The sequence below is a fragment of the Semicossyphus pulcher genome, unplaced genomic scaffold (assembly GCF_022749685.1).
Source record: "Semicossyphus pulcher isolate SPU_LCO1_2020_fin unplaced genomic scaffold, fSemPul1.0.p SCAF_16, whole genome shotgun sequence".
NCBI lineage: Eukaryota > Metazoa > Chordata > Actinopteri > Labriformes > Labridae > Semicossyphus > Semicossyphus pulcher.
The window spans coordinates 22,744,363-22,758,989 of NW_027211670.1; the positions used below are offsets into that span (position 1 = coordinate 22,744,363).

General features: G+C 43.0%; 1 protein-coding gene across 1 annotated transcript; it reads left to right on the plus strand.

The window, feature by feature from the left end:
- The first annotated feature begins 7,847 nt into the window (after positions 1-7,847).
- Positions 7,848-14,311, plus strand: sost (sclerostin). Its single transcript, XM_069665154.1, has 2 exons — positions 7,848-8,165; positions 11,778-14,311. The coding sequence occupies exons 1-2, from the start codon at positions 7,916-7,918 to the stop codon at positions 12,185-12,187; spliced, it is 660 nt and encodes a 219-aa protein (XP_069521255.1). The 5' UTR covers positions 7,848-7,915; the 3' UTR covers positions 12,188-14,311.
- Positions 14,312-14,627: the final 316 nt, after the last annotated feature.

Here is a 14,627-nt window from a genome sequence, read left to right on the forward strand (position 1 = left end):
CTGGTGGTGAGCGGTGTGCCGAGAGGCTCTGGGTGGTTAGCAAACGGCTAAGTGTGGTCTCGGAGGTCCAGCCAGGGTAGTTCCCACAGTTCCTACTACTTGGCTGCGAGGCTGTTTCAATGGGCGTATTTTCTATTTTGAAGATTCTCCGAAAAGCTCAAAGGCAAACAATGGAAACGGCTGGAGTCTGATTTATAGCAGCCCGAGTTAAATCTCCTGTTTTCCCGCTTGGAAACCACATAAAAGATCAGAGTGGAAGAAGAATCCCACTTTGGACTTCAAGGCTTATCATGTCTCGGCTTGAGCTCAGCCACCTCCCAGTGACCTCCTGCTCCGCCGAACAAACCCGTCACGGCTGCCAGCAGACAAACAAGTTGTACTCAGAGTTAGAAGTCAGGATAAAGAAAATACAAGTCACTGAGCTATGATCTGTTTCGCAATCTTCAGTATCTTCCTTCATTCTCTCTCTCCTGTGTCCACGTTTCTCAAAGCCCCGTTTAATCCGGTGTTATTTAATTCTCTGGCGCTATTGTGCACTCGAGCAGTGATAAATTATTTTCATTACACGCCACTGCACAGATATGGCTTGGAAAGAATTGTGTGTATACGAACACTTGATGAATCAGTCGTCTGAGCCGCTGCAATACGTGCAGACAGTTAGCTCTGCTGTTCTCTGCAGCGGGACACACAAAGTGATGCAGAGCAGAGCCACTGTCAATAATGAAACACTTTCAAATACGTCCAGGGTCAATGCACAGCAATTGATCATCATTACAGCGCTCTTTGTAGTCACAGCCGATTCCTAGATTCTTTACACATGGTTGAATCATGAATGCAATGATAATGTAAGCACAGGACGGCAGTTGTTCCTGATCCACACCAGCAACAAAGCAACATTTTGACTGGAGCATCCTAAAAAGGAAAGGTGCTTAGAGAGGATATATTTTTGCAAAGTTTCAGTCATTCTTTTATTTTTAAAACTTAAACACATCCTTTGCTGTGACACGTCAGATATAGTCAGTGGTTCTTCTTGTCTAATTTAAACATGGAGCTAAATATAACCAGATGTGCAGCAGCTTTGAATGTAAACATGGATGATACAATCTATAGCCGCTTTCCCACTGGTCAAAAAAAACTGCTAACACCTGGCTTTTTTGCTTAGTGGGAAAGGTTACAATCGGCATTGAGACCCGAGTCACATGACTCTGCAGTAGACCCGGGTAATTATCGCCTCGGATCCAATCGGCAATGATGGGAACACAAAACCCGTGTCGACCCGTGTTGCTATGCTCCGTCGGTCACTTCCTCGTTATCTCACCTACAAATTCCGCCCGTCTCCGTCCGAGCAGCGCTCGAACATCGTTCCAAATTTGTTTTGCGCCGAGAGTGATAGATACAGTAAAGACCTAACCACTGTAAGTTCTTCACTGGTTACTAACCCTGTCTCTGGCGCGTTTGTGACGTCAGACGGTGACGCAGCAGAAAAGAGACCGACAGGAGTATACTTCACTGGCAATGGGAAAAGAGACAATCAGCATCTATAAGCTGGTCTGAAAAACCAGCGTCAACACACTAATTTTAGGTTGGATGGAGGTACATATTTTAAATGCACAATCACTGAAAAGTATCTGCATATTTACACATTATCACAGATTTTCCAGGTTGACCTTTTTTTATTACTTTATTTTTTCTTCTTAACGTTGTGCTAGTTATGTTGAGTTATGGATTCTTATATCTAATATTAAAGCTTCAGTTGTGCTTAGAATTCAGCCCAATTTGTGCTTAGATATGCAGAACGCTATGACAGAAGGCTTTTCAAATGGCACACTTTTCAAATATCAAGGGATCCACATCTGAACAGTACTTACCTCCACTTTTTCATAACATGTCTGCATTATCAGGCATATTTAGCAATGTTTTTACATGAGGTTAAAGAATGATCTTATCTAGTACACAACTGAAAAGCTGAAGAATGGCAGCTATGAGGAGTTAACTTTAAAATTTCATGGCATGCCTGAAACTGCTGGTGGTGGAGTAGGTGTCAGACGAAGCTATTAACTGCACGCTGCCTTTGTTTACATTTTACAGGGCAGAAATTTTAAGCTGGTGATACATATGACATATGTGTTAAAAACCACCATTTAAGCATGTACATGACCAAATCAGCAAAGAGATAAGAGGTACGGCTTTGTCCACAGGGGGCGCCAAAATCAACACACACTGAAAGTTCCTCACAGGAGCTTTAAACAAATGAAACTGGAGTCATAATGACTCCCCATCATTGGCTTTTGTTTGACATTTTCAATAATGGTGCCATTACTTTTTAAGTTATCAGTAGTGATATACCTTATATTATTTAATTTAAAGATTTTTTGGGGCAATGGTTTAGCTCAGTTGGTCGAGCAGGCGCTTCATGTAGAGGCTACAGACCTCGAGTATTCACTCCTGTTCTCGCCCCCTTGCTGCATGTCATCCCCCGCTCTCATCTCCCAATTTGTCCTGACTATCTCCAGCTCTCCTTATAATATTATCTTAAAACAAAAAAAGAGTTTTCTACAATGACTCATTTTTATTCAACATTTAGGAGCCTGAACTTTGTGGAAGAAAAGCTCAAGAACTTTGGCAACATGTTGATTTATATCTGATAACAAAAAGTAAAGCAGATCATATACATACAAACCTGACCAGACATTTAATGCACTTTTTTTGGTACCAAAAAGCCTATACCCGACACTACTGAGCCTGAATGGAAAAACAATATTAAATGTAGTCCAAACAAAAGGATAATGTAGTCCTCATGACACACGTCACAACATGAGCACAATGAATTTGACTTTTTGATCGAGGGCAGGGTCACAGCAACGCGTCGCCATTTGCTCCGGAATAACAAGAAACCTCAGCTTGTTCCCTCTCAGTCAGATTCATAAAGATTTTACTGTGACGTCTCTCTCGGGAGAGATCTGGAGAGCCAGAACGCTGAACTTGAACCTGCTTTGCATAATCGTGTCGGACACATTATGAATAATTCAGCTTCCCAAACGACGAGTGAAACATTGCAGAGTTTCACACACTTACCGTATCTCCGTATTTACTTTATTGGTGTGTAATTGTGTTGGGAAATGTTAATTTGTTTCTAACCTGCATGACTAAGTAGTCTGATTCATCGTACAAGTTTGTGAACTAACAAACACGAGGCATGAGGCGCTGGAGCGCTTTGTTTATGGGCTGAAAACACTGTTTTTCTCCATAAAAATGACGCTCTACCATCCTCTGCAGCGCTGGAGGCTTTCTTGCAATCTGCTGAGCATCTGATTGTTATTTAGGCCTTGTTGTACTGTTATCATGATAAAAACACTATGTTGGGGCCCGAGGGCTCTTTAAAGAAACCCAGAGAGGTCTAAATTGAGACTGTGACTGACATCGGTCGCGATGTCGGCGAGAAGGCTGTAATCAGAGCTGGCTTTGTGTTGCGTAGACAGTGGGACCATCCATCTGTCACTTTAAAAAAACCTGGCACAGCCTCAGAGCTGCAGGCTTACACACCACGGAGGACAAAGACGTCTGCTCCACTTACTGCGAGAGCAAGGCTTTCAACTTGTTCAACTTCAGAGTCATAAACAACTCTTGCATCAATACGTGTGAACATTAGAAACACACAAGTGGAGACAATGATTTCCTGGACACAAACTTTTACCCACAAACTTTTATCTCAAAGTTGAAGATATTTAAAGCTGCACAATAAATGCAGCGTAACCAAATATGCCACCTGAACATCGACCATTATTAGCCAAGAATCTGGGACCTGATTAACACGTCACCTCATGATTCTAGTTTATCTTCAACACAATTAAAGCTAACATCTTTTCCTCTATTCAGACAAAGGTCCAAATTAAGAGTACTTATCATTTGGCGAAGACTATATTCCTGTATGCCTGAGGGTGAGGGGAGATGAGATGCTTACCGTTCATCAACTTCAATTAAAGGGGTCTCTCAATGCTAAGTCTTATCTAGATTAGCTACTGGCTTGTGAAGCTGGAAACTAGCATGCAAAGGCTAGCAAGCTGTAGCTACCTGTCACTACACATTCTGCCCAGGTGAGGCTCTCACCAGCGATGAGAAGGAAGCGAGATGTCTCCCTGTACCATCGTTTTCAGCTTGGACAGTGTGCGGCAGTTTACGTGCATTTCTGACAGATTTTTTCCTCACCTGCGCACCTGTCCTATGAAACAGGTGTGGGAAGTGTTTTTCTATGCATCTCCAGATCAATTTGAAAATGCTGAAAGTTATTCTTAAACCTCTCCTTTCAGTTTCGGTTTCCAAGTGGCGTAACTGGCTTGGAACGAAAACCCTTTAGGTCGGCTGCTAAGCTAGTTAGCTAGTTCAAGCTTCCTTTATAATTGCTTCTAGTTCAACAGGATACACAGACCATTGGCAAGACGTTGCTTACCATTCACACTGTCATGTCGATGTACTCGAATCTAAAGATGACATTTTGTGACTTTCTCAAGAACTGCGCTGTGACGCTGTGTTGGATAAACACTTTTTGGTCCACCTGTCTACCAGCAAATGTCAGTATAACAAACTTGCTTCAAATTGATGAACATCGTTGAGCATTTAGCAACCGAAGAGCTAGATATCTCCCTCAGATAAAAACAGCTCATTTAAAAGTGAAATAAAACTTAAATGTGGTCAAAAACATGCCTCCAATATTTGTCATGTGCTCCTAGTTGACTGAATAGGGCTGCACTAACGACTGTTTTAATAGTCGACTCATCGAATCAGATAATGAATGGACAATGACTTAATGGCTCTTATTTTGCTCTCGGCTTTTAAATATAGTTGGAGGTTCTTTGAAGCATTTGCTGACTAACTATAAAGACAATAAATGAGTTTTTAATTCAAAAATATGTCTTTTAATAAACTCTGCTGCTGATTTGGCTCCTACTGATACAAGAGATGATAAAAAAAATCAAGTTTTTGTCTGTTTAAAACCACCGTGCTTCTCTTCAGTCATCGCACATCACCGACGTGCTCCCGTGATTAGCAAGGTCCGCTTTACAGATCCTGCAGGCGACCCTTTTCATTGCAGCATTAAAGGCTGAAACGCTCCCAGACTTTACACGTTTTAGGACGCGATGGTGTTGCGTCGGCCGCCAGCATTTTGCTATGTTTTGTTAACCTGTCGCTCCCCGGTCGCTGCTTTGCAGGTGCAACTATCAGCAGAGATAGTATGGATGCGAGATGGCTCACCCCTCGGCAAACTCGGCTCCGGAAAACGATATTATGTCTGCGCACAGCTTGAAAAACGTGCGCAAGACATAACCAAATAATTCTCTGGCGACTAACTTTGTCATCGATTTTTGCCTACAACGTCGACTTCACTTTGCACCCCTACGACTGAACGGCTTAATAGGCAAGAGTTAGCTAACATGTTAGCGGTAACAAGTTTCTAGGGTGCTCATACCTCAGTGTTGCTTTCAGCTTGTTTTGCCGCCTCAGGGTGACCAAAAACAAATCAACTATGAGTAAAGAATAAATAATATTATAGCCAAAACAACATTAAAGATTTTTTTATATATATTTCACACTCATTGGAACTTCCGCAGACATTATTCTGCACCCAACAACATCATGCACGCAGCTGCAGGTGACAGCTGTAGGAAATCAGGATTTCTCAATAAAGCGGCAATCCTGTTGTTCTGCACTTCTACATGACGCATTCAGTCAAGAAAATAAAGTTTATTCATTAATTGTGGAGTCAAATTATTACTGCGGTAGGACTTCAAAAACTTTATTGAACTCCTAGAAGAGAGTAAATGAAACTCACATACGATTAAAGCTGCTGCTGGTTCTTTAAAAGCAAACAAATGTTGTTGACAGACCGATGTTATGTAAGCCTCATCACACAATGTCATTACTTTAATTCAGTGTTGTCCACAGTTAAGAATGTCGATGTACGAAACAGCTCTCGTTTAACCCTGATTTAAGGCTTCTATAAAAGTAGATGGACCATGAGGAGGAGTGTGTGTGATTATAGAGCTGCTCCGTGCCCCAAATGAACGGGTTCAGGAAGTGTCACAGCGGAGGTATTGACAGAGATACGAGCTTTATCTGTCAAACTCTCCCTCTGACGTTGCTCTGCGTGCTCGTGCCCACCTGGACCAGTGTGATGCTCCTTCAGTCCTCTCCATCTTTCCCCCCCTCTCCCTCCAGAGGGCAGTGTTTGAATGAGAGAGCCTCCATCTGTCAGCACTCGTCAGATCAGCGGGACACGAGGGATGCCAAGAACTGAGAGAGGAGAGAGTACATGCAGTCCATATCATTTTATTCAAACCAGACACACGGATAGAGAATATTGCATGTAAGAAAAATGAGACAAATTCAGAACACGACACGGTGCTGAAGTGTGTCTTACTGCAGATGGAGGCAGAGTTAGTAAAGGTCGGAGGATTTCTCGAAACTGGAAGAAAACATTGATGCTGTAATCTTTTACATTCTGACATCCTGTTGGAAAATGATGATGAAGTAATGATGTACGGTGTTGTGTCAAACAGGCTGGGTGAAGCCTGTAAAGAGGAGTGTGAGGTGCACGTTGCAGCATGCTGCGTTTTAAAACACCTCAGTGCTTTCAGACGCGTCACACTGCAGAGTCATGAAGAGGAGGAGATGCATCCGTACGCTTAATTCTAACAATGTCAACAGCAGCCGCACACAGTCTATTTCATCTCCTAACTTCACCCTACCTGTTCTCACGTCACTCTTTTAAAGTCCTCTTCTTTCTCGATCTTTTGGCCTCTCAACTGTCTTCGCTGTTTTCCGCTTCCCAGCACCTTTATTTTCTCCCTACTTTCTCTCCTCCACTTTCTCACCTGTCGTCTCACTTTTTCTCCTCCATTTCCCCTTCTCTCCTCTCCCTCCAGCGTTCCTCTCTTCATCTAGTCTTCTCCTCATATATATTTTATCCTCACCCTTTCCCCTTTGTCTTATCCTTTTACATCTCCTCTCCTTGTTTCCTCCTCTTACCTCTTCTCCCCTCACTCTTTTATCTCCTTTTTCCTCACCGCTCCTCATTTTTCTTTTTATTCTCCCGTCTCTTCTTTTATCTTCGATCTTCCTCACCTCTGCTTCTTCTTTTTGCTCTTCTCTCTCTTTCACCTACATTTTCCTCCTTCACTTCCTCTCCTTCCATCTTTCCTCTCTTCCTCTATCTCCTCCTCACTTCTATGTTCTCCTCTTTTGTTTACCCCATTTCCTTTGTTTCATCCCTTTTATCTCTTCTTTTTCCCCCACTTTAATTTCTCCTCACCTCACTCCCCCTTTCCCTCTCTTTCTCCTCTCTTCTAATCTCCTCCTCCACTCCCCTTCCTTTCCTCTCTCCTCTTTTCCTTTCCTCTCTTGTCCTGTCCTTATCTCTTCCTCTACTCCTTCTCCCCTCTTCTTTTTTCTTCCCCTCACCTCTCTCTCTCCCCCTCATTACTCATTTCCATTATTTACTCCCCCATCTCCTCTCTCTTCCTTTCTTCTGGTCTTTTCTCTCTCCCTCTCCTCCATCTTCTCCTCACCCTTCTCTCTTTTCCTCCCCTCCTTTGTTTCTCTCATCTATCCTCTTTTTTCTTCTCTTCCTCTCCTCTATTTTCCTCCTCTCTCTTTCTGTCCTCGCGCACACTCAGACCTCTTCCCTGCCAGTTTCTCAATGAATCTCGAGCCCAGGTTCGACCCCTCCCACTTTGTGTAAGCACTTAATTATCAGCATGACGGAAACTTGCGTAAAGCTTAAATACCGCGTGAGCCTCTCTCACTGAGGCTGGATCTGACCAACGAGCATCTTCCCTCCCTCCCTCCCTCTCTCGCGCGCGTGTGTCTGTGTGTTCCCTCTCCCTCCTCGTGCGTCTTTTCGCTCTGACCGTCAGTAAGCATGCAGGTGTCTCTGGCTCTCCTCGTCTCCAGCTCCGCGCTGCTGCTGCTGCAGGGATGCTGCACGGCCGTGAAGGGATGGAAGGTACTTAAAAACGACGGCACGGAGATTTTACCGGAGTACAGAGAAAACAGCGGGACACCGCGAGAGGCGACGCTACCGGCGTCCAACGGCGGCAACAGCAACAACAGCAACACGATGAACAACCGGGCGAAGAACGGCGGAAGGTCGGCGAACACAGTCGCTTACAGTAAGTATTATTTTAAGTTGATTTTAAGTTGATTAAATATTTAAAATGTGTTTAAGGAGCTCACAAAGAGTAAAATTAAAGCAGCAGCTTTTTAATTAAATGTATTTTATTTTGAAATTATTACACAGGTCAATCTTTATAAGGCCTTTTCGGTAATAGTGAGGAAACTACTACTACAATATAAGCTAAATGTCCATTAGTACATATATAATTAAGCTGTTAATGTAAGTGACAGCATGTGTGTGAGAACAGGAGTGCACAGGATCCTAAAAAGAGGTTGTAATTTAAATGGCAGTAACCAAAACTCTAATTACTCATTTATATTTAAGTCTTTGTTTCACAAGAAATATATTTTATTTCTCAGATAAAATACATTTATTCCAGCGTTTGGGTGAATCCAGTGTGTGTGCGCTCAGACTGCCCCTTAAATGACTAAAAATCTTCAGTTTGCACCTAAAAATGTCAGATGTATTTGACAAGTGCCCTTTGTTCTGTTCAGCTTTGTTGTGAATGAGTAAATCTCTTAATTAGACAAGATCCACCCTTTTTACTTTTAAAAAAAATAACTTTGACAGGTGGAATCTAAACTGTCCAAATCCACAGATCAGACCTTTAAAAAAAACACAACCTGCCTTTTCATTCTGCGTCATTATCCGCTGATTCCCTGATTAAAGCGGCTCGACTGAGTGTGTGACGGCTGTTTTTCTGTTTTCATCCTCCGCCAAAGCTGAGTGTGATGAGAGCGACGCCGCAGACGCACATTCTTGTGGTTTCTTCCCTCAACAATATGAAGTGCAGCGCTCACAGAGCCATCAGGGCTTCTCTCGCGTCGTCTTCCACGTTATTTCCGCCTCTCTTTACACTATTAGTCAAGCTCTACTTACGTTATAACAATTTGATTGCAACAACATGTCTCCCGAATAGAAAAAAGCCCCCATAGTTTCTCTTCGAATGGATGTCTTTTGGGGGTTTTTTGGGGGGAAATTGCTTTTTAAATGCAACACTGCCTTTGAGAATGATTCCCACCTGTGGACAGAAAAGGCTCTGATTGAGGAGAACTCATGTAGGATAATCTCACGGCTCGCTCTCATGGATTCAAGATGGGTGGCAGCGCAAGATTCTCACAGTTTAGCCGCCGTTTAATCACAGCTACTCAAAGGGAGATAAAGAGGAGATGATTGATTAGATTAGCAGAACAACAGCTGATTGGGGGAATTAGCAAATGTAGATGTGCTAGTGGGAGGGATTTTGTCTGTAGAGGATGTTACCGCAACAAATTCACACGTTAAGGAAGATTAATAGATCAATTGATGGACTCTTTAGTGTCTCTTTCAAATGGAAATGTGCTGCCACGGCCTGCAAAGAGCCTCGGATACATTTTTAATCCAATAAACACACAATAATATCTGCACGAAACCCATCAGATCCTGATTTATGCTTTTTTTTACTCTTATTAGTGTTGCAAAAAGAGCTGGAAGAACTCATCCCTTTGTTTTTAAATGGATAAGAAGCATGTGTGCGGAGTTTCACACAAAATCTCCTGTGTTACTTTCTTCATCCATCGCTCAGATTGCTTCCTAGCACGGCTTCTCAGAGTCCCTGTGGGGTCACTGGCCTCCCGCCAGTCCTCTCTAAAGACTCGTCTCACACCCGGGGGGGTGAAGAAGCGCTCACGCAACTGTTCAGTAGTGTTAAATGCATGGCCAGCATCATTAGTTATGTTTTTTTCAGGCTGACAATAGAGGAAGAAAAACAGGAAGTGTCCGTAAAGAGACACTTTGAGGCTGGATTTCAACAAACGTAAACATTTATCGAACAAGACAACCTGACTTTTAGAGATTCTGTTGCTGCCCTGTGCGTGCTGTAGGCATTGTACACTCCTGTGGTCCCTTCAGCGGCGGCCGCAGAATAACACCAGATCAGGTTCTCGAGTGGAGAAAAAAAAAGGAAGTCACCTCACATAAATCCTTTGTTCAGCCCTTTTTGCGAAGAAAGCCACAGAGGAAAACAGATCCCTCTCCGAGTGTATCATTTCTTAACCGACTGTTCCTTTTGCCCCTTTTTTACACACAGCTTGTAAAAAAAAACAGCACAATAACTCATGCGTACGGCTGTTAAAAAGCTGTGGCTGAAACATGGGATTACAGGCTGGAGCGCGTTGTCTTAAATCAGTCTGGCTCATGTCCAGTTTGTAGAGAATCGTACAGTTGCAGCGCTGCCTTAAAATAACCAGACAGCTATTTACTCCTCCATCACCACATACGTTTCCTGAGGGCCAAACGCTGAATGCCAGTTTTTCTCTTCGAGCCCAGAAACCTCCATTAGGTTTGATTGAGCTGTTTAATGGCCCTCTGGTCTGGATTTGCTATCAGCTGATTGCTGCCAGCTGGATTTCTTAGTCGAGCCCGTCATCGGCTAATGATCGCACCATGAATCAAATTCAGAAACTCTGATCTGACCTCAAGTCTTTACTCAAATGCAGAAATTGTCACGAGGTGAGTTTATAAAAGCGCAGTTTCAGGTGCAATTTGTCAGAATTACATGAAACTGATCTGATCTGAAATGCACAAATTGTCGTATTACGTTAAGCTGACAAAAGCGCATTTATTCAGGCGCAATTTTGTGTTTCATAACGTGTCAGATTTGCTATCAGCTCATCGCTGCCAGCTGGATTTCTTTGCCAGATCCAGTCATCTGCTCATGATCACACCTTGAATCGAATTCAGAAACTCTTATCTAACTTTTAGTCTTCACTTCAATGCAGAAATTGCGCTTATAAAAGCGGGTGCAACATGTGTATCGTATGTAAGAGGAAATATAGGATTTCCTGTCAGCTGATCGCGACCAGGTTTATAAAGCCCTGTCATCAGCCCAAAATCACATCATGAATCAAATTCAGAATCCGACCAGAAGTCTTTCTGTGCACACATTTTTGTTAGAAGTTGAGCTTATAAAGGCGCATTTTTCAGTGCAATTTTGTGTTTAAAAATTTGCCAGATTTGTGATCAGCTTATTGCTGCCAGCTGGATTTCTTTGTCATTCCCATCGTCTGCTAACGGTCACACTATGAGTCAAATTCAGTAACTCTGATGTGATCTAAAGTCTTGAATGCAGAAACATTTTCTGGTGCGTTTTAGTGTTTCACGATGTTTCAGATTTACCGTCAGGTGGTTTCTGCCAGCTGGATATCATGATCTCAAGTCATAAACTTAAATGCAGAATAATTTGTCAAGCTCTGCAAAGTGCGTTTTTGGGTGCATGCTGTCTTTCATGATGTGTCAAATATCTTTCTTTGACAAGCCCTGTCACCAGCCGATGATCACATCATGAATCATGTCTTTACTTAAATGCAGTATGAAGTGAGTCCTGTTGAATTGTAATCAGTTGAGCTGATAAAAGTGCAGTTTAGTGTCTCTTAGAATGCACTGAAACGTTGTCCTGCTCAGATTGTATCTGGCTTATGAGTGAGAAACATTATCACACACTGGACTTGCAGCTGCAGTCTTGAAGCAGTTAACCTGCAGAATGTCTCTTCCAGTGTTCGGCTCTTCAAAGTGTTTGTTTTGGGCTGCAGCCATGAGTGTAACTGTGATATCCTGCTCTTCCACCCAGGTGCCTCGGAGCTGAGCTGCAGGGAGCTGCGGTCCACCCGCTACATCACCGACGGATCCTGCCGCAGCGCCAAGCCCGTCAAGGAGCTGGTGTGTTCGGGTCAGTGCATGCCCTCACACCTCATGCCGAACTCCATCGCCCGCGGCAAGTGGTGGAGGAGTAACGCCTCGGAATACCGCTGCATCCCGGCCCACTCCCGGACACGGAGGGTCCAGCTGCACTGTCCTAACGGCAACACTCGGACTTACAAAATCCGCATCGTCACCTCCTGTAAGTGCAAGCGCTTCAGGGCCCACCATAACCAATCAGAGGCCAAGGAGGTCCCCAAGAGGCCGCGCAACAAGAAGCTCAGTCGTTTGCCTCAAGACAGGAGCAAGAACAACACTCCTGTGATTGGGAACTCTTACTGATGTTGCTCTTCAGCATCCAAAGACAGAAACCAAATAACATACACACAAACATGTTACACGACACCAAACAACATGTCTCCTTTAAATAGGGAGGAGATGCAAGAGAAGTTTCAGAGAGCGAATTCATAAGCTAACTGCTGGGCTGGTTTTAAGTCATCAGTCTTTATTTTTCAGCCACTCGTCAGCATATTTGTGAACTTTGCTTATTTGCATGACAGAACGAGTCAGTGCCAGGGCTTGCCACGACTGTGACTGGTCAGGAGATGTAGCAAAAAGTTGGACAATATGAGCTCCAAACCTCCCAGACTTTGGGCTTTACCCTCCACTCAAACAGATTTCATTTAAAAATAATGAGAAGTCCTCCTCGAGGGTTCAAACCCATCTGTACAAACATCCAGCGGATGCAGACGAAGGCCGCACTGCAGCCGTGTTTAAAGCTGAAAAGGTGTATCTGCGCTCCAAAATGGTTGTAATCCGTCTCTGTTTGGCTGTTCGGCTGAGATGGTGGCACCTCTGGGGATTTGACCGTGAGATGTTGACAGGTTTCTGAGAGGCCCTGGCTTGTACGGTGGTCCAGGCAGCTCTCTGACAGCCCACTAAAGTTCTCACTCATCAGGACGGCCGCACAGCAATCTCCACGGTGCACGCTGTCTGATACAGTAGTGCTTTTCCCACGACTAGATAACATAAGTCAAGAGATGCAGAAATGGGGGCAGAAAGAAGTTTTTTCAGCACTAACATGATGTGGTCACTGGGCAGCAGAAGTGGAAGAAGTACACAAATGTGTTGTCAAGACTCTGGTAAAAGTACAAATTGAACTTTTTTACTGAGGTAAAAGTGAAAAGTACAGGCTCTAAAATGTACCCACAGTTTAAAAGTAAAAAGTCTCCTTTTTAGTGGCTGTTTCTGTGCAAGGCCGCCTGAATCTCATCTCACAAGTACTAAAGAATCCTCTTTTCTGCGTGCTTTTTTCCCCATCCAAATCTGTCCTGATGTTTGGGAGGCAGAACGTGATGATGCCTAACAAAGATATTTGGAGAACTTTCCCTCAAATTCACGGAAAGCTAAATTAACGAGTAGTGAAATTTAAGGGAAAGACAGTACGGATATTTGTGTTAAAAAAAAGTACGGAGATAAAGATCCCTGAGTATTTGTACCTTGGTACTTCCTTCCTCTGCTGGGCAGTCCAGTGACTCATCTTAATTACTTTAGGAGCCCGTTCCTGTGTTGTTTGGCTCATAAAAAGCCATTTCTGCATAACAGCCAATTCCTGTTTTGCTGGAATCACACATAAGAGAGAGTGAGACAGTGCACATGTGTGTAGGAGGCATCAGAAAATTTGTGCGTGGTCGTGTTGTTACCTAAGGGCAGAGCTTTCTCCAGGACGCCTACACCGGAATTTCTCCTGCAAAGGGCCAAATAGAGCAGCAATCGACTGTCCAGAGCCAAAAATCCGTCCTGCAGGATTCAGTACACCTCCACTCTCTGCTCCTATTCTGTAAATAACTCAAACAGGAAAATGGGAACAAAAATAACACTAACGAAAACAATATTTCAGTTTTTATCATTGTATTGACTGATAAAATCCAGCAGGAAGAGGAAGTGGCGATACCCAGACAACACAACCTCCTTCCTCAGACACGCCTCAGTGGAGACTGAACTTCATGAAGAATATTCACAATGTTTTTCCGCAAATTGTCAGCACTCCCATGTTTTTCCGCTCATATTGCTTCCTGATTTTGGTTCTCTAAACTGTTCCGACAATGTTTGCTTCTTTTTTTTTTCCGATTGTATTGTTTGAAACTGGAAGGGTTTTGTCGTGTAAGCTGAGAGCTGTGATGCATACCGTGATTGTACATATCATACCTGTGTGGTCTTCTGCAGCGGTGCCCTCACATGACATGATGTCAGAGAGAAGCAGGAAGAGAGAGGGGGCTGTTTCCTACAGACACAAAGAAGGACTGTTATAAAGAATGAACTGCATATTTATTTTTTATTTCCACATTTAAATTATTTATGCAACCTTTTGTAGTAAATGATAGCCATTATTGTCATATAGTATGATAGAGAAATGAAATACTGTACAGTACATGAATAAAGTAAAGGAAGATATATTTGAAAGAGCTCGAGTACTTGTTATCATTTGTATTGGAATGGAAACTTTGACTTTAAAGTTGAAGGGGGAAATGGAAAATGTCATTTTAATCCTTTTAGATCACATCCCCACTAATATTGTGCATCTATTTGACAATATAGGCCAAAAAAACAAACAGAAAATCAATTTCTTTGTATTCTTATATCAAAATCCGATCCTTTTTTCTTTCTGGTAAAACTAAATTTCACACGTGCTTACGTAAGTTAGCACCAAACAATTTCAACCAATCAATCTGCAACATTTAGACACAGAGCACCAAGAACGCTCGGTCAGTTAGCTAGCTAC